We start from the raw sequence: 17,508 nt of genomic DNA, 5'->3' as shown, positions 1-17,508 counted from the left end.
TCCGACTTCCTCGTGATGCAGTGTGACCTAAGAACTGTAAAATGAAATAAACTCTTTCCTCCCCACGTTGCTTTTGGCCAGTGTTTTATCATAGCAATGGGACGCAAACTAGGACAAAGGATTTCACACAAAATCAGAGTAGAAGCTGTTCCCACTACCTTCTCTTAGAAGTGGAGTTCCCGAGAGACAGTCTATATAGTCACAAAGGCGGAATGCATGTTCCCTAGTGTCCACCTGCCCCCTTTTTGTTTGCTTTTCAATAAAAGTAAATTCAGTAATAGAGCTGGCAATATGGCTTGGTTTTTTTTGTTTTGTTTTGTTTTGTTTTTCGAGACAGGGTTTCTCTGTGGCTTTGGAGCCTGTCCTGGAACTAGCTCTGTAGACCAGGCTGGTCTCGAACTCACAGAGATCCGCCTGCCTCTGCCTCCCAAGTGCTGGGATTAAAGGCGTGCGCCACCATCGCCCGGTGGCTTGGTTTTTTTGTTTGTTTGTTTGTTTGTTTTTGTTTTTGAAGACAGGGTTTCTCTGTAGCTTTTTGGAGCCTGTCTTGGAACTCGCTCAGCAGAACAGGCTGGCCTTGAACTCACAGAGGTCTGCCTGTCTCTGCCCTCGGAGAGTTGGGATTAATGGTGTGCCATCACCACCTCCTGACAAGTTTGTTTTTTTAAGAAGAGTTCGATCTTTGCTGATTCACGTTTAGGAATGCTACACAGCTGGGCGTGGTGGTGCAAGCCCCTCTTAAATTATATTCATATTCTTAACGTATATGAGTCTTTTGCTCGCTGTGCTACAGAAGACCCTCAAAAAAAAAAAATCCATCATTGAGGTATCTCGTAGGCTATCCGAAGCCTGTAATGAATCCTCTCCAATAGGCCTCGCCTTTTTGTAGTCTTCTTAATTTTATGTATATAGGTAGGTGTTTTGCTGGCCTGTGCGTATACTCAACCACGTGTCTGGCTGGTGCCCTTGGAGGGCAGAAGAGGACGTCGGATCTCCTGGAACTGGGGTTACAGGTGGTTGTAAGAACTACCATGTGGCCGGGCGGTGGTGGCGCACGCCTTTAATCCCAGCACTCGGGAGGCAGAGGCAGGCGGATCTCTGTGAGTTCGAGACCAACCTGGTCTACAAGAGCTAGTTCCAGGACTGGCTCCAAAACCACAGAGAAACCCTGTCTCGAAAAACAAAAACAAACAAACAAAAAAAAAGAACTACCATGTGGGTGCTGAGAATTGAGCCCAAATCCTCTGCCCTTTCGTTAGTTGTAGGCTACCACAGATGGTCTCTCAGAAGTGCCTTCCTCCCCGAGCCTCAAGCAGAGACTAACCTCTCCCATCCCCATCCTCGGCCCCTCCCACGCTGGATCACAGACTGCGAGGTGTTGCGACTTGGACCGCCCCTAAGCAAGTCCCTTTTCAGGCCCCACCCCGTCACAGAGGACCAATCAGAGGCTGCTTTCTCTTCTATTCCTCCCTCCCCCCCCCCACCCCACCCCGTTCAGTCCGGATTTTCCCAGGCTCGTGCTTCTAGAGTCGCAGCTGCTGACGCGATCGAGGCGCGACGCGGAAAGGTCACACGGGCTCTTCCAACATGGCGGCGGCAGCTCTGCGGGGCGGCTGGTGCCGCTGCCCGCGGGTGAGCAGACGCGTGGGGCTGGTAGGGCAGAATTAAGGGGTTTGGACGCTCGGCTTTCGAGACCTCCTTCTCTTCAATCCATATTCCTTCGTGGCTTTCCCTTTGGGTTCCACGGCTGGCTTGGGTTGGGTCATTGGGTCAGCCGATGCTTGAGCAGGGAGCACACGTAGGAGGCCTGAGGGCGGGAACCGGTTCCCCACCCCTTCCCCGGCCTCGAGCCGCAGTACCCTGAGCTGCCCAGGAACGTGTAAACCTCTCACTCATCTGTGGATCTGATTCCACGTGCACGAGGGAGTCTCTGGCTGGGGAGGTTGTGCCCCGTAAGAAAATATAGCCAGATGAAAGTTTTTTTTTTTTTTTCTTTAAAGTGACAGTCGCAGTTCGCATTGGAATGCCAAATTCTTTACGGAGAGTGTTTCCTGAATCACCACTCCAAACGCTCAGCGTGGAAGTGCGGGAGATAATTCTTGCCTAGATAAGACCTAGGACTCTTGGCTTAGGTCAATGGCCTTTCATGCACACTCAAGAATATAGTTTTTTATACTGCTGTTGTTTGGCCCTGTTTCATTAGGGTAAAGATTACGAAGCTCAGAAAGGTTAAGCAACCTTACCATAGCTAGTGGATGCCTGATCTTGTCTAAAACCCAGATCAGTATGAATCTACCGCTAACTGTTGAGAGGAAGGAAAATGTAAAACAGGTTATTTACACTCCCAAGAGCTCTACTTTCCATAACTATAGGCATACTGGTACGTATGCACGTTTGGGCCTTAAGAGCTTGTTTGGAGCATCTCCCTGGAGAGCACAGCTACTGGTATATATACTTAAGCAAAGAAAGGTCATACACTTTGGCTAAGTGTGCAGCTTCAGGAAGAACACACATGACTAGCCAGCCAGATCATGTGAATAAACCCTAACAGTTAGTGGGGGTGACAGTGATGGTGCCCGATGTCCCTCACTTCTGAATCTGTGTAAGTGTGGGATGTAGCTAGTGCTTACCCAGCTGGGAAGAAATGGAGAAGATAAATGCGGAAAGTGAAAAGTGGCGCTGGTAGGTCATTCGGTTTCAGTACACCCGTGCCGGACTCAACTGCACAACAGCTACAAGTTCAGTTGGGAGAAGAACGGCCCTTTCTCATGTTGTTACCTAGTTCTTCGCCCAGAGGGCATTTAGAACATTTGACCAGGACATTACAAGTTTATTCCATTATTTTCCCTGGGCCAAGAACTTACTGGTTTGTCTCTGGAAGTTCATGTCTGTAGTTGGAGATCAGCAAAAGTGGTGTGGGCTTACCTAAAGACCATGTTTCACGCTGCGTGCCTACCACTCTCGTTGGCTTCCTGGCCCCGTGCTCTCCTGAGTTCCAGAGGTGGGAATAGGTCCTGGAGTTACAGATGCAGCATTTTCTCTTTCCGCCCAGTTCTAGTTACTACTCAGATTTTACGAAGATTCCCTATTCCCTTACAACAGGCGTGAAGTCAAGGTCAGCAAATGAGTCACAGGTGACCTTCAGAGTCACCCACTTTTCTGAATGGATCTTTCTCTTTTCTTAACCAATTAGAGGTGCCTAGGCAAAGGAGTCCAAATTCTCTCCAGCCACAACCTACCCCATGGTTCAAGCTACCAGCTAAGCCGGCCAGGAGGAGAGCTGACAGTGGTGAGTGACCCAGTAGAGGCCTGGGGGGAGCCATGCCAGCACAGTCACTTTGGGGAGTGCTCCGTGTTCAGGGACTTCAGAGGTACGGAGAGCAACAGTCAGACCTTGTTTGTGGGTGTCCTGGGATACTCTTGGTCAGCCTCCTGTTTTATTTTTCCAGCAACGAGGCACTCTTACCTCAGGGAATTATGCATACAGTTAGCTCTGATGGCTAGAAAAGGCATCCAGCATCAGTTTACCTTCTCCCTCTCTGGCTTCTGTCTGTGGCTTCCTCACTAAGCGTGGTTATTTTAAGTATTGGAAAAGAGTCACTCCATCATTCCTTGGGTCTCACTGTGTCCTGGTCACTACTTCTGTTAGTGTGTCATGACTGAGTGAGGCAGGAAGCCTCAAATATGCATGCTGCCTACAGCCTCTCCTCAGCTTCTTCCTGATCCTGTCCTGCAGGTGTTCTAGGAGCGAAACAGATCCCAGTGATTCCTTCCTCATTGCTGCTCTCCGTTGTGGTTTGACCAGAGCCACAGAGAGGCAGTTGACCTTCAACCACTGGGCAAGCCTAACAAGCTTCAGCCACACGTGGCTACTCCCGTTGACATTCTGTTCATTGTTCCTTAAACTGTTGTTTTTACAGATGGTAGTTTATGTAGCTCAGGCTGGCCTGTGTGCAGCTGAGAATCACCTTGAACTCATTGATCCTCTTGCTTCCACCTCCTAAGTGCTACAATCACAGGTCTGCACCACCATGGCCTTGGTGTCTTACTTTTGACAGGCTCTATCTTTTAGAGCCGTTTTAGCTTTACAGAAAAATTAAATGGGGCTGGGACTGTGGCTCAGTTGCTAGAATGCTTCCCACACATGTATAAACTCCTATGTTCTGTCCCCAGTACAGCATGCACTAGAAATAGCAATGCACAATTGTCATTCACACCAGCATTCTGGGGGCTGGTGGACCAGGAGTTCTTGCTTATCCTTAGGTACTTAGCAAGTTAGAGGCTAATCTAGGCTACATAAGATTCTGTAAATAGTAAATAGACTGGACCAGGCTTTATGGTACCTGCTTTTAATCCTAGCCCTCAGGTGGCAAAGGCTGTCAGATCTCGGTAAGTTCTGCGGTATCCTGGACAACTCCACATGGAGAGTTCCAGCCTAGCCAATGCTATATAATGAAACCGTCTCAAACTAGCTACATAACAAAACTATCCCTCCAAAAAACCCAAAATTAACAAAAAGTACAGAGGGTTCTCTCTAGCCAGTTTTCCCTTTCCTGCTCACAGGTCCCAGTTCGTCATTTTTCCCATTCTGGGTGACATTGTTACAGCTGACAAACCAGAGTGGATACAGTGTTAAAAGATCTGAAATCTGGTTGCATTGAGGTTCATTTCTGTGTTACGTATGCATTCTGAGAGGGTATAACAAGTGGGTGAGGATTTGTCTATCATTGTAGAGAAAATACAGTACAGTTCCACTAATCAGGCATGGTGGTGCACATCTGTAATCCTAGCCCTTGAGAGGTGGAGGCAAGAACATCAGAAGTTCAACTACATAACAAGTTCAAGACCAGCTCTCAGACCCTATCCCACAGCAAACCCCTCCACTTTGTAAACAGAACAGGGGCTAGCGAGATGACTCAGTGGATAAAAGTGCTTGCTATACAAGCCTCCAGACTTGAGTTCGGTCCCTGTAACCCATTCACAAGTTTTCCTCTGATTCCCACATGAAGCCATGGTACTGTGTATACTTAACCATAATCTTCAAACAGCTTCACTGCCCTAAATGGTCCTCTGGACTCCCCTTGTTCATTCGTCCTTCCCTTAGACCGCTGTCAACCATTAGTATTTTTACTGTCTCCGTAGTTTTGACATTTTCAGAATGTCATACTGTTGACTCACGGTTTATGGTCTTTTCAGACAGCCACATCGGAGCTGTTAGTTGGATGTTCGCAAGAGTACCTCCAACCAGGGAATGCACTTACAGCCAAGGAACTACAGAAGAAACCGTGTTCACTGGCTCTCTTAGACCAATGCTAAGCCAGGCTTGTTATACAATTCAGGACTCTCTCCCTGCCCAGGGAATGGCACCATCTACTGTGGGCTGGACTATCCTACATTAATTGTCTCTCCAAACAGACTAATCTGATCTGGACAGCCCCTTAGTTGAGACTTGTTTTTCCGGTGATTCAAGTTAACAGCTAACTACACTGATAGCATTTGACTCAATGAAATTATAGATATTTTTGGTTTTTTTTTTTTTTTTTTTTTTTTTGTTTTTCGAGACAGGGTTTCTGAGGCAAGGTCTTAACGATGTAGCTGGCCTCAAACTCATGTTGATCCAAGTCTCCTGTATCAGCGTCTTTTGTTGTTGTTGCTGCTGCTGCTGCTCACATTTGGTTTTTGAGAAGTGTATCTACCATGGCATGGTTCTAGAGATCAGAGGACAACTTTCAAGAATCTGTTCACCAGCCGGGCAGTGGTGGCGCACGCCTTTAATCCCAGCACTCAGGAGGCAGAGGCAGGCGGATCTCTGTGAGTTTGAGGCCAGCCTGGTCTACAAGAGCTAGCTCCAGGACAGGCTCCAAAGCTACAGAGAAACCCTGTTTCGAAAAACCAAAAAAAAAAAAAAAAAAAAAAGAACCTGTTCACTCCTTCCACCATGTAAGTCCAGGGACCCAGGGATAGAACTCAGGCCTGTCCTTTGAGTGCTAGGGTGACAGCTTGTGCAGCTACTCCTGGCTTGGAAGCTTTGTTTGTTTTTAACTATACAGTTATATGAGGCCATTTCCTTTTCTTGGCCTACCCATTAGTCCCTTTTCTTCCCCAGCTTTGATTGTACTTCCATCTCTGTATATATACAATTTGATTGTATATATACATACCTACAACTGAGGAAGTATACGAAGTATTTGAGTATAACTTATATTCACTTAATATGATTATCTCCAATTTTTCAGAAGACCGTAAAACTCCATTCATTCATTTATTCATCCCTTCATTTATCTATTTGTCTGTCTGTCTGTCTCTATTTTTGTGTTTTTGTTTTGTTTTGTTTTTTGAGACAGTTTTTCTCTATGTAACTCTGGCTGTGCTGGAACTCATTCTATAGACTGGGCTGGCCTTGAATTCAGAGACCCGCCTTCCTCTGCCTCCCAAGTGCTGGGATTAAAGGCATGTGCTGTCATACCCAACCATAACTTTATTCTTTATGGCTGAAAACAAAAGTAAAAACAAATGCCATCCTCTTTGTCCATTCCCCTGTTGTTGGACACCTAGTTTGGTTCCTTATCTTACATGCTGACTAGTATGGTAGAACATTGGTATGCAAGTTTTTATTTTTTTATATATTTAACTTGTTGATAACATCAATAGATATGAACCTGTGGACGTGTAGGATTTACTGTGGTGGCTTGTCATGGGTGTTTCTGTAACTCAATTTCTGTTAAAATAAAAGACATTCACTGTTAAAGACCACTGTCAACAGAAGGGAGGAAACCGGGCACCCATTGGTAACCAGATGTTATCACGTGTGCCTTTCCAGCCTCTAAACTTTCCTTCTTTCTTTTCAATTTTACATTCTTTCTAGACCAAATCCTATTCTACTGGGAACAGAAAAGGGTTTTTGTCAGGCTTACTAGACAACATCAAACAAGAATTAGCCAAAAACAAAGAGATGAAAGAGAGTATAAAAAAGTTCCGAGATGAGGCAAAGAAGCTAGAAGAATCAGATGCTCTCCAGGAAGCCAGAAGAAAATACGTAAGTACCTCACTCCTGTCTTTATTCCCTGGACCAGGGCTGCTGGGAAAGGTGACCAAGTCATTGATTAAAAGGTATCAGGACATGAGCTGGTTGCCTAGGCCTCCTGGCATTGATGTCTCTTGAACAGCCGTCAAAAGCTATGGCCACTGGGCCTGGTCCTTGCATTTTTGTACTATGCAAGTACCCTGTGGGGAGGCACAGTGCCCCTGTCTACCCGTGAGCAGCTGAGCTCCAGAGTGCCATGTCCGTAGCTTTTCCGTCTATGTATTCCCAAGCTATCTATTTGGATGACATTCCTTGTGTGACTTCAGCCTGGTGGAAGGTGTCCTTGTCACATCACTAAAGAATGAGTTATCTGGGAATAGAGCAGGCCAGGCCCCCGAGGTTGCGCTAGAGGTAAAATGGCCTTGCTGAGTAGTGGCTGGCAGGACTATCTCTTTCCACTCAGAGAAAGACCAGAGCTTGGGGATCCCATGCCGCTGGGTAATAAGAACCCTCTGGGTGGGCATGCATGGGGTTGGAGTTCCTCGTAGAGTTGCAGCAGCCAAGAAAATGCTCCTGGGCTCCTTTGGTCGGATGAGCGCGTTCACTGATACCTAATAAAAAGAGGCAATTCTGTGACCGTAGAAATCCATCGAGTCAGAAACTGTACGAACCAGTGAAGCCATAAAGAAGAAGCTTGGGGAACTGACAGGGACCGTGAAGGAGGTAAGGCTCGAGGCTGACCCCACAGCTGGGATTAAGTGAGGGGCGTGAAGGGTTCAGGGGCATGAATCCCACTGACACTCAAGGGATTAAAGTGTTTATGTTAGCCTGGGATGAGAATAAAAGGTAAAGTGGCATTTTTGTTCCTCACGTCTGAAAGTAGAAGGGGAGGGACACTCGCACCCAGGTGGGGGTGCAGGTGGGTGCAGGACCCTCCTGGAGGGGCAGCATTCCTTGCTGGCTTAGGCAGCCTCCTCTCACGTTGCTAGTTGTTTCCTTGGAACCCCCTGGCTGGGAATTCCCATTCCACTCTTGCTCATCCAGGGAGAATCAGTCCTGAACTGCAGGGGTAGAGTGCACCGTTCCTCTCAAGACTGTGTTGTAGACCTGTGCAGCGTCCTCCCCTCTGTCTCTGTCTCAGTAGAGTCTTGATGAAGTCAGTAAGAGTGACCTTGGCCGGAAGATCAAGGAGGGGGTGGAAGAGGCTGCCAGGACAGCCAAGCAATCAGCAGAGTCGGTATCCAAGGGCGGGGAGAAGCTGGGCAAGACGGCAGCCTTCAAAGCCATCTCCCAGGTGAGTGAGTCTGGCCCAGGCAGGGGCAGGGACCCCCAAAGCTGGTGGCCCTCAGCGACCACAGGCCTGCTCTCCCTTACAGGGTGTAGAGTCGGTGAAGAAGGAGATTGATGAGAGCGTGCTAGGACAGACGGGGCCCTACCGCCGACCCGAGCGGCTCCGGAAAAGGACGGAGTTTGCCGGAGCGAAGTTCAAAGAAGACAAAGTGTTCCAGGCTAATGAGTAGGTTCCAGACAGGTCCCTGAGTGGTCCTGGCCTGTTTCCAGGGTCCTTTGGGAGGTGCCTGCCCAAATCTGTTTCTCTTCTTGGGGTTCCTGGCTCCCTCCAGAGAACTGGGGGAAGAGAGAGAGCAATGGAGAAAGAAGAGGAAGGAAGGGTGGAGTTGAAGCTCCTTGATGTGAAGTTAACCTTTGCTGACCTCCCAGTGGTCACAGGAGCGTGCAGGGCTCTGGGGTCTGCACTTCATTCTAGGCACCTGCCTTCTCCCCCAGGGAAGCGTTGGGGCTTGTGCTACACAAGGACTCCAAGTGGTACCAGCAGTGGAAGGACTTCAAAAACAACAATGTGGTGTTCAACCGTGAGTGTGGCCAGCCTACTGGGTCCTGGGCAGGACAGTGGCAGCAGATACTAGCCAGGCAGAGCCCCACTTACAGAAGGAGAGATGATACCAGATAGGGCTGCGCACTTCCTTAGAGCCTCCTACCTGTCTAGCTATAGATTCTATCAGTAAGATACTGGGTGACGAGTTAGGGTGTCAGGAGCCCTGGAATTGACAGAGGTGGGACTGACCTTCACTTTTCAGCCAGGCACAGGATTTCTCCAGCGGCTGAGCAGGAGAGCCACTGGCTACATACCTTTGTTCCTTCTCCTGTGAGGACTACTAGAGGCCTGTGTTTCCTTTGTAGTGGAGGCAACAGCCAGCAGGGGTGGCATCCCAAATTTTTGTACAGCCCCTTTGGGACTGTAACTGAGTTTCTGCATTTTTCCAGGTAGGTGGGTTGAATATCCACATGCTAAGATGAGGCAGGTCGAAGCCCAACAGATGGCTTGCCTAGATCTGACCCATGTCAAGAAGGGGTGTCTTGTAGGGAGTTCTCAGGAATTGGAATCAGGGCATCTTCTTAGAAAGGTCCTGTCTCTAGCACCTGCATGTACCCTCCATAGGCTTCTTTGAGATGAAGATAAAGTACGATGAGAGCGACAATGTTCTCATCCGGGCATCCCGGGCCTTAACGGACAAAGTCACTGACTTGCTGGGTGAGTGTGGCTTCAAGACCCTCCTGTCTGCTGTGGCTACAGTCGGGTGGAATGTAGGCTCTAAACTGAGGGCTTGTCTCCCTGCAGGGGGCCTTTTCTCAAAGACAGAAATGTCAGAGGTGCTCACAGAGATCCTTAGAGCGGACCCAAACTTCGACAAGGACCGCTTTCTTCGGCAGTGTGAGAGTGACATCATCCCTAACATCCTAGAGGTGCGATCCATGCTGCAATTATGGTGGAGCCCTGGCCTGCTGCACCCCCTCCCCCTCATTCTGGGTGGTCACCCTCGGACTGAGTCTAGATTACCTCAGGGTAACCAGGTTGCTGGGACTTAGGCTGCTAACCTGACTTCGGCTGCTGCACCTTAGGCTATGACTCCTAATTCCCCCGCCTACAGAGTCCTCTGCCCGTCCCATGGCAGTTAGTGCTGGCTCCTGTGAGGATAGCTGTGGAAGTTTCTTGCCTTCTCCGTGGGGCATCGTAGCTCCAGGACGGGTTTCTCTCTGCCTTTGTGGTCCTGCAGTCCCAGCTCTTGTCCCAGAAGCTCTGCACTGTACCTTCTGCTATAGTTCTCCTGAAGCCATTTGGGAACAGCCTAAGGGCCCTGGCTTTTCGGGCATCAGGGAGAAGCAAACAGCCACTACATTTTTGTTGAGATCTAGAATGCCCTGGCCAGACCAGAGGTGAGGTCTGGATTCACTGTCTCTGGTATTCCTGACATTCATACTCCTCAAATATTCTTGCATCTTTGGTTTGTAAGTCAGGAGGGCATGTCTTGTTCAGGTCACAATACAGTGCACCTGTATTGGTGGTCTGTCTGCCTCCCTGAAGCCCCTGGAATATGGCAGGATCTGGGGCAGCCCTATAGGAAAAGACACCAGCCCCCAGTCCTTACTCCCTCCTCTTGCCTCCTTGTGCTTCATCTGCTCCTCTCTTTCCAGTTTCTCAGCTCCTTTTCACGCTTTGGGCAGAGCTGAGAGGAGGTGGGAAGGGAGCGATCACCAAGAACAGCAGGTGTTACCTGGGCAGCCTCTCCGGGGATGTGCCCCAGCTGGTTCTTGCTTTCTTCCTGGGCCCCTCCCTCACCCTCCTCAGCAGAACTAGCCCTAGGTTTGCGTGGCATATCCTCTGCCTCCCTCTGCAGCCTGCCTCATTTCTTGCTCTCCTAAACCTGGTCCTTAGGGAGGTAGAGCTGGAAGGCAACTCCTCCACTATGAGTGCTCCCCTGCTCCCCCTGCCTTTCCTTGTCCTGCACCCAAAGACCAGAGCTGTATGAATATTAACGCAGGGACTTGTGTCCTCCCTCCCAGGACATCCACAGCTGCCTGCCATCTGACCTAGCCTCTCTCTTCCCCAGACCTAAGCTGAGGGACAGGAGTCCAAGGGTCTTCAGGAAGGGCTGCTGCCAGAGACTGTTCTCAAGCATTCTGCTGCAAAAGCCCACCCACTTTCTCATGCTTATTTTTTCCTTTTCCCTATTTAGGCCATGATTTCTGGGGAGCTCGACATTCTCAAAGACTGGTGCTATGAAGCTGTAAGTAGAGTACTGCTTTCTCATTTTAGCCCACAGCAAAGCGAAGCAGAAACAGTCAGAAGGGCTGGGGTGGGCCTCAGGGCCGGGCATTTTCCTAGCATGTGTATTGTCTTGGGTTCCATCCCAGCACTGCAAAAATAAACGAGTAGCATAGAAGTCTGCTTGGGTGGCTCTGGCCTAAGTCCAGTGGGAGGGAGGTCCTCATGTCTGATATACTTGGTTCCCACAGAGCCCAACAGCCCATCCATCTGTCCTTTCTTCTGTGTGTGATGCACAGGTACCCACAGGTCAGGCACTGAGTCTTCAGCTGGAAACTAGAAATGTCAGAAACGATCCCTTCTCTGTTTAGTGCCTAATGCAAAGCCTGGTCCACAGCTGCCAGTGTCCTTGTTTCCCTTCTCTCCCTCCACCTTCTGACCCTATATCTTCAGCCCTGTAAACTGATGGGATCCCGAGTGTCATGTGGCATATGTGTCTGTGTGTGTGTGTGTGTGTGTGTGTGTGTGTGTGTGTGTGTGTGTGTACAGGCACATGCATCTGGAAGCTTGAAGACTGATGAAGGTTGATGATAATCGCTCTCCACCATGTATGGAGGCAGTCTCTTCACTGAACCTAGAGCTTGTTGTTTCACCTGGTCTGGCTAGCCAACTTGCCCAGGGGCTCCCTGTTTCCACCTACTGGGCTCTGGACTTAGAAAACCTCCACACCTATCCCTCTTTTATGTGGGTTCTTGGGATCCAGACTCCACTCTTCATACTTGCACAGAAAGGGCTTTACCAGCTGAGCCCTCTCCCCAGCACTCATAAACTAATTTTGATTAAAGAGAATTACAGAAACGATTCATGCCACAGAATGATGTGAGATTTCCAGGGTGGCCTGCTGTCTCTTTTCTGTCCTGGTTCACGTGGCTGTGACTGGGACCCCATGTAAGATGGCCTTGAATGTGCACGTTGGGGGCCTCAAGTTCAGGGAGAGGATAGAAGAGGTCACTTGAATATATGAAATTCTCCTAGTACTCTTGAGCCCCCACATGGTGCCCCTTGTGGTGACTGTGAGAGTTAACTGTGGGTACTGAAGTATGTGTCACAGCAGATCCTCCCACTAATAAGATAATATAACACAGATCAAAACAGAAGTGTGGGTAGGATTCCCGCCCGAGGACGGACACTGTGTTCTGATGATGCCCCAGCTGCTTCCCGGAGTCAGGGCTGAGGTTCCCAGGGTCACTGGCAGAGCAGGCTGTGGGGAGGCCAGCATCTTCCCCGGGAGCACATGCCGTCTGCTTCCTCCTGGCAGCCTCCCTGTCCCCATGGAACTCCTGCTTTCGTCTGGTCTGTCAGGCCACCTCACCTCACCCTGCTGGCTTCTGGCTGTCTCTCCAGGCAGGGTTGTGGGGTTTTTGTTTTGTTTTCTTTCCTCCAGCTTCTTTGTGTGAAGCAATCTAGGGCCTTTTTTTGGCTCATCCTATTCTGCACCCAGCTCACAAACAGCTTGGGAAAAGCAGAGATTTGTCAGGTTTTCTTTTTAAATACTCCCCTGCACTGTGACTAAGCTAGCGGGCATTTATGAGAGGAGCCAGTCAGAGTCCTCCTCCCCCTCCCCACTCCCTCCCTTGGAACCACAAAGTTGTGACTGATCCTCTACCCAAGAGTGGCCTAGTACCCCTTAGAACACAGCTGAAATTCTGGTTGCTTACAAGTAAGGTGTCTTTAAAATGTTGTCTTAAAGAAGTGCATGGGTCTGGGATATGGCTCTGTTTTTAGAGTGCTTGCCTAACATGCTGGAAGCCCTGGGTTTGATACCCAGCATTGCATGGGTGATGGAGACATATGCTTACCATCCCACTACTGGGATGTTCAGATTTATCTTTTGCTATATAGAATTCAAGGCTAGCTTGGGCTATGTGAAACTCATCACTATAGCAACAAACAGCAGAAACGCACCAGGTGGGGCTGGCATTGCTTTGTATGTGTATGTGATATGTGTGTGTGCTTGTGCCATGATGCATGTGTGGAGGTCTTAGAACAATCTCAAGTGTTGATCTTCCGTCTTGTGTGGGAGGCTCTCTAGGTGGCCCAAGAGCTTCCAGAGATTTCTTCTGTCACAGCCTCCCATCTCACTGCAGAAGTTGTGGGATCACAGACTTGTGCAGCAAGTGCTTAATCCACTGAGCCACTTCCCCCCTCCCCCCCCCCAGAACCACTGCTTGTCCCCTGGCCCTTTTAAGCAGATGCCTTCAAAGCATTTTTCCATCCTAGTTGCCTCCACGCTCAGTGAAACTGCTCTCTAGCACGCGGCCGTATGCCCCCAAGGCTCTTGGGGCAGTAGAGAGTGGCACCTTGGGTGTTCTATGAGAGAGGCCACTCAGCAGTAAGTTCCAGGGCAGCTCATAGGTTTGGGACAAATCCTAGAAAAGACATCTGATTCCAGGCCAGGATTCTAGGGGAGGTGAATCTTGGAACAGTAGAGATCAGCCAAGAGTCCACCCACATACCCTGGGAGTGTCCTTTGGATGATGCTATGGAATTACCTACTGTACTGATTAATGCTGCTCCCACTTGGGAGTGTGGCTCTTTCCATAATGAGAAGCAAGTGTTCAGTTCTGGCCAGCGAAGAGCAGCGTACTTTACTTATGGGCTTGGACTTGTGCTCTTGGCTTCTGCCCCTCTCAGTGCTGGAGCATGTGAACATGGCTTCACTTCTGGGTATGACCCAACCTCCATCAGTGACTGATCACATGGGCCTGTTGCCTCTCGTTGCAGACTTACAGCCAGCTGGCCCACCCTATCCAGCAGGCCAAGGCTCTGGGCCTCCAGTTCCACTCCAGAATCCTCGACATCAGCAATGTGGACGTAAGTAACCCCAAGGGAAGGGACGGTCAGAGTGAAGCACCAGCTGATATAGCCTGTAACACAGCCAGGCCTGCAGGTCTTGAGTTCAAGGTCTGCTCGGGCTACCGACTGAGTTCCAGGCTAATCTGGGTAACTTAATGACACTGTTTCAAAAGAAAAAGTAAGAAGAGGACTGGGGTTATAGCTCAGTGGTAAGAGTTCTGGCCTAGCATATGTAAGACCTGGGTTGAATTCCTAGTACAACAACAAGCAAAAATGTATGGTCTGCCTCACAAAGCTTTGCTTATTTCTCTAGTTGGAGTATAAGAGATCCCCAGCTAAATGATGTGTCTTAGATTGGTTGGTGTTTGGTTGGTTTTGGAGGGAGGTCTGAGGGGGATAGAGACTGATTCAAGGGCCTTGCCTATGGTGGGAAGTGCTCTGCCAATAAGCTACACTTTGACTGGCTCTCTCTCCAGGGTCTCATTCTGTAGCCTTGGCTGGCCTGGAACTTATGAAACTTATTACTTAGACCAGGCTGACCTCAAACTCACACCCATTGCCTCTGCCTCCTGAGTGCTTGGATTAAAGGCCTGGGTCACCATACCTAGAGTTGTTTGGTTGGTTGGTTGTTTGGTTGGTTGGTTTTAACTTCTTAATGGTGGTAAGAGTGATTGTTGCATATTAGTGAATTCGGTTGATACCATACTTCAGATTTTGTTTAAAATTTTGTCAAGGCTGAGGAAGATGGCTCTGTTCAGGTAAGAGCACTTGCTGTAAAAAAGCAAGTGACATTGAGTTTAAAAAGCCAGGCAGGCATGGCTGCTCATGTCTCTAACTCCAAGCATTTAGGTGGGAACAAGCAGATTCTGAGAAATTTGTTGGCCGGCCAGCTAAAATGTTGAGTGTAAGGTTCAATAAGAGACCCCCTCTCAAAAACAAGGTGGAGTGCAATAGGGAAAGACACCTATTATCCTGCGCTGGTCTCTCTTTGTGTGCACATATTAGCATACATACTACTCGGATACAAATGAGAAATAGCAAGCCGAATTCTATGCAGTGAGCCAGACATGGTGGCACTCACCTATAATTCCAGCACTCTGGATGTTGAGATAGGAGGATCCCAAAAGTTCAAGGACATTCTGGGCTAAATAATACAGCCATATTTTTAAAAATCTGTAATTTTATTATAAAATAGGTTATGTTGACTGGATGTGATAATCCCAGCATTTGAAGGCTGAGGCAGTGGAATTCAGGGCCGTTTATAACTATATAGTGAATTTGAGGCCAGCTTGGGCTACCCAAGGTGTTCATTCTATCAAAGTAGAAATAAGCTTTGCATTAGATAATCATGTTCACATGAAGGCCAACATAACCTGTTAGGATGCATGTTATATTTGGTATTTTAGTGAGTTTTCAATGATATTTTCTGTTGAGGGAAGTGGTAGACAGGGTTTCTCTATGCAGCTCTGGCTGTCCTAGAACTCGTTCTATAGACCAGACTGGCCTTGCACTCACAGAGTTCTACCTGCTTCTGCCTCTCCAGTGCTGGGATTAAAGGCGTGCACCACCACTGCACCTATTCAATGCTGTTTTTTTTTTTAATTTATTTATTTATTATGTATGCAGTGTTCTACCTGCATGTATGCCTGCAGGCCGAAAGAGAGTATCAGATCTCCTAACAGATGGTTGTGAGCCACCATGTGGTTTCTGGGAATTGAACTCAGGATCTCTGGAAGGGCAATCAGTGCTTTTAACCTCTGAGCCATCTCTCCGGCCCTTCAATGCTATTTTTAAGTGGGTTTATCAGGATGTCCTGCATCTTGCGTCCAGGAGCACCTGTGTTGTTGGGCCCCTAGTGAGCGTTGAGCTCTTGAGCCTACTGCAGTGCTGCTTCAGCCTCTGCAGCATGGCCTAACAGGCAGCTGAGCTTCAGCCACCCAGACTTCTTTACTGGTGGGAGCTGCAGGCAAAGCAGAGTCAACTTCCTGCCCTCCCTCACCTCCAGGCCGGGGACAGAGAATCCCACAGTTGAAGGCCTGGTGTCCATGAGAAGCAGCCTGTTGGAAAATCACTCCCCCAAAATGGTGGAGGGGTACCATGCTTTTAGCAGGGCAAGGTGTCAGGCCTCTTTCCTACAGGATGCAGCTTTGGGGCTTTTCGTCTCCAGGGTAGTGGGAGGGTATGCTATACTGAGGCCCATGCTTATGTGTTGCTTGCAGCTGGCCATGGGCAAGATGATGGAGCAGGGCCCTGTCCTGATCGTCACCTTTCAAGCCCAGTTGGTGATGGTGATCAAGAACCCCAAAGGCGAGGTGGTTGAGGGTGACCCGGTGAGTGGGGAATTGAGGGAATGGAGGTTTGGAACAGCTTCTCATACAGAAAGCCCTATGCAATACCTGCCCAGCAAAGACCCCACCCAGCTTGGAGCCAGGAGGGTTCTGAAGTTGGAGAGAAACAACTAGTAGTTGGGATCTTATCCACCATCTTGTCTGAGCAGTGACCAGAGCCAAAAGCCCCAGGCACCTCTCCCTGGCCTTGCGTTGCTCAGAAGCCTCCCTGTATACCCATCAAGCCTGGCCCCTCACTCTGCTGGGTATCCACAGGACAAGGTGCTACGCATGCTGTACGTGTGGGCACTCTGCAGAGACCAGCAGGAGCTCAACCCTTATGCTGCCTGGCGCCTTCTGGACATTTCAGCCTCCAGCACAGAACAGATCCTCTGAGGGCAGCGGTGGTGTCTAGGCAGCTCCAGAGCTAGACCATCGTGGGACAGATACACAGAGGCTCCATGAGGCACCTTAGCACAAGACCGACAAGACCATGTATGGCCGCTGCCCCAAGTTCTTCAGGGCAGTTGTGAAATCACTGGACAAGGAAAAGGCTGGAGGTGCCTGGCAGGGTTGGGAAGTACCCCAGAATGCCACAGGGGACTGCTGGCCGTGTCACCAAGTCCCAGCCCAGGGACTCCTGTGGTCAGTGGGATGAGGCCTGGCCTGCTGTTCTAAGTAGTCCACTGGCATGGCCTGCCAAGCTGCTTTAGATTTTTTTTTTTTAATCAATGCTCTTCCTGTACATAAGCCTAAGATCTGGACATAATAAAACACCAAAGTGCAGAAGAGGCTTTCGAACGGTCTGAACTGAAGTATATGTCTCTTCTGGGAAGGCTGGGACTGAAGGCCTGTGATAGAGAGACCTTCAAGGTCAGTGGAGGATTATAGCTAGATAGGGTGCCGCCTTCTCGGGCCAGGACCCTGTCCTCTTGTGGAGAGGAATAACCACCCCAGCTATCTGGTCTCTGTTGAATTGAGGGCTCCCTGAGACTGAGCATCTTAAACACTAATGGGTGGTGGTACCTGGGCGCATCAGGATCCTCGTAAAACAGAGATTGGGATGAGGGGTCGGTCGGGAAGAACAGAGATGCGGAGGTCAGGGTGAGACTTCCCCGTAGTGGAGGCTAGCAATTACCCACGCCCTGGTGAGGTCTTCAGTACCCTGGGAGCTGGATCTGGAGCTTGGGCTGTCTCCACAGGCAGTAGTGGTGAGAAGGTCCAGTCTCCCGGTAAGC

General features: G+C 49.3%; 1 protein-coding gene across 2 annotated transcripts; it reads left to right on the top strand.

The window, feature by feature from the left end:
- Positions 1 to 1,481: 1,481 nt before the first annotated feature.
- Timm44 (translocase of inner mitochondrial membrane 44) lies at positions 1,482 to 17,076 on the top strand. Of its 2 annotated transcripts, none has more exons than XM_050127412.1 (13): positions 1,482 to 1,632; positions 3,194 to 3,289; positions 6,866 to 7,036; positions 7,667 to 7,747; positions 8,169 to 8,318; positions 8,401 to 8,540; positions 8,810 to 8,895; positions 9,483 to 9,575; positions 9,663 to 9,787; positions 11,059 to 11,109; positions 13,872 to 13,961; positions 16,163 to 16,273; positions 16,547 to 17,076. In XM_050127412.1, exons 1-13 carry the CDS (start codon positions 1,588 to 1,590, stop codon positions 16,664 to 16,666), a joined length of 1,359 nt encoding a protein of 452 aa, XP_049983369.1. In that variant the 5' UTR covers positions 1,482 to 1,587; the 3' UTR covers positions 16,667 to 17,076. The 2 variants fall into 2 exon arrangements, with proteins under 2 accessions (XP_049983369.1, XP_049983370.1); XM_050127413.1 differs by lacking the exon at positions 1,482 to 1,632 and adding an exon at positions 2,261 to 2,682.
- The last annotated feature ends 432 nt before the right edge of the window (positions 17,077 to 17,508 follow it).

The sequence above is a fragment of the Alexandromys fortis genome, unplaced genomic scaffold (genome assembly GCF_014885135.2).
Source record: "Alexandromys fortis isolate MF-2015 unplaced genomic scaffold, M_Fortis_MF-2015_v1.1 scaffold_271, whole genome shotgun sequence".
NCBI lineage: Eukaryota > Metazoa > Chordata > Mammalia > Rodentia > Cricetidae > Alexandromys > Alexandromys fortis.
The sequence above is the reverse complement of the archived record's forward strand: the minus strand, read 5'-3'. Positions and strand labels throughout refer to the sequence as shown.

Bases quoted from the DNA above. Each gene is read 5' to 3' on its own strand.
- Timm44 (XM_050127412.1), top strand. From the start codon at position 1,588: ATGGCGGCGGCAGCTCTGCGGGGCGGCTGGTGCCGCTGCCCGCGG. The intron at 3,290-6,865 runs GTGAGTGACCCA...CATTCTTTCTAG, and splicing joins CAGGAGGAGAGCTGACAGTG to ACCAAATCCTATTCTACTGG. The intron at 13,962-16,162 runs GTAAGTAACCCC...TGTTGCTTGCAG, and splicing joins TCGACATCAGCAATGTGGAC to CTGGCCATGGGCAAGATGAT.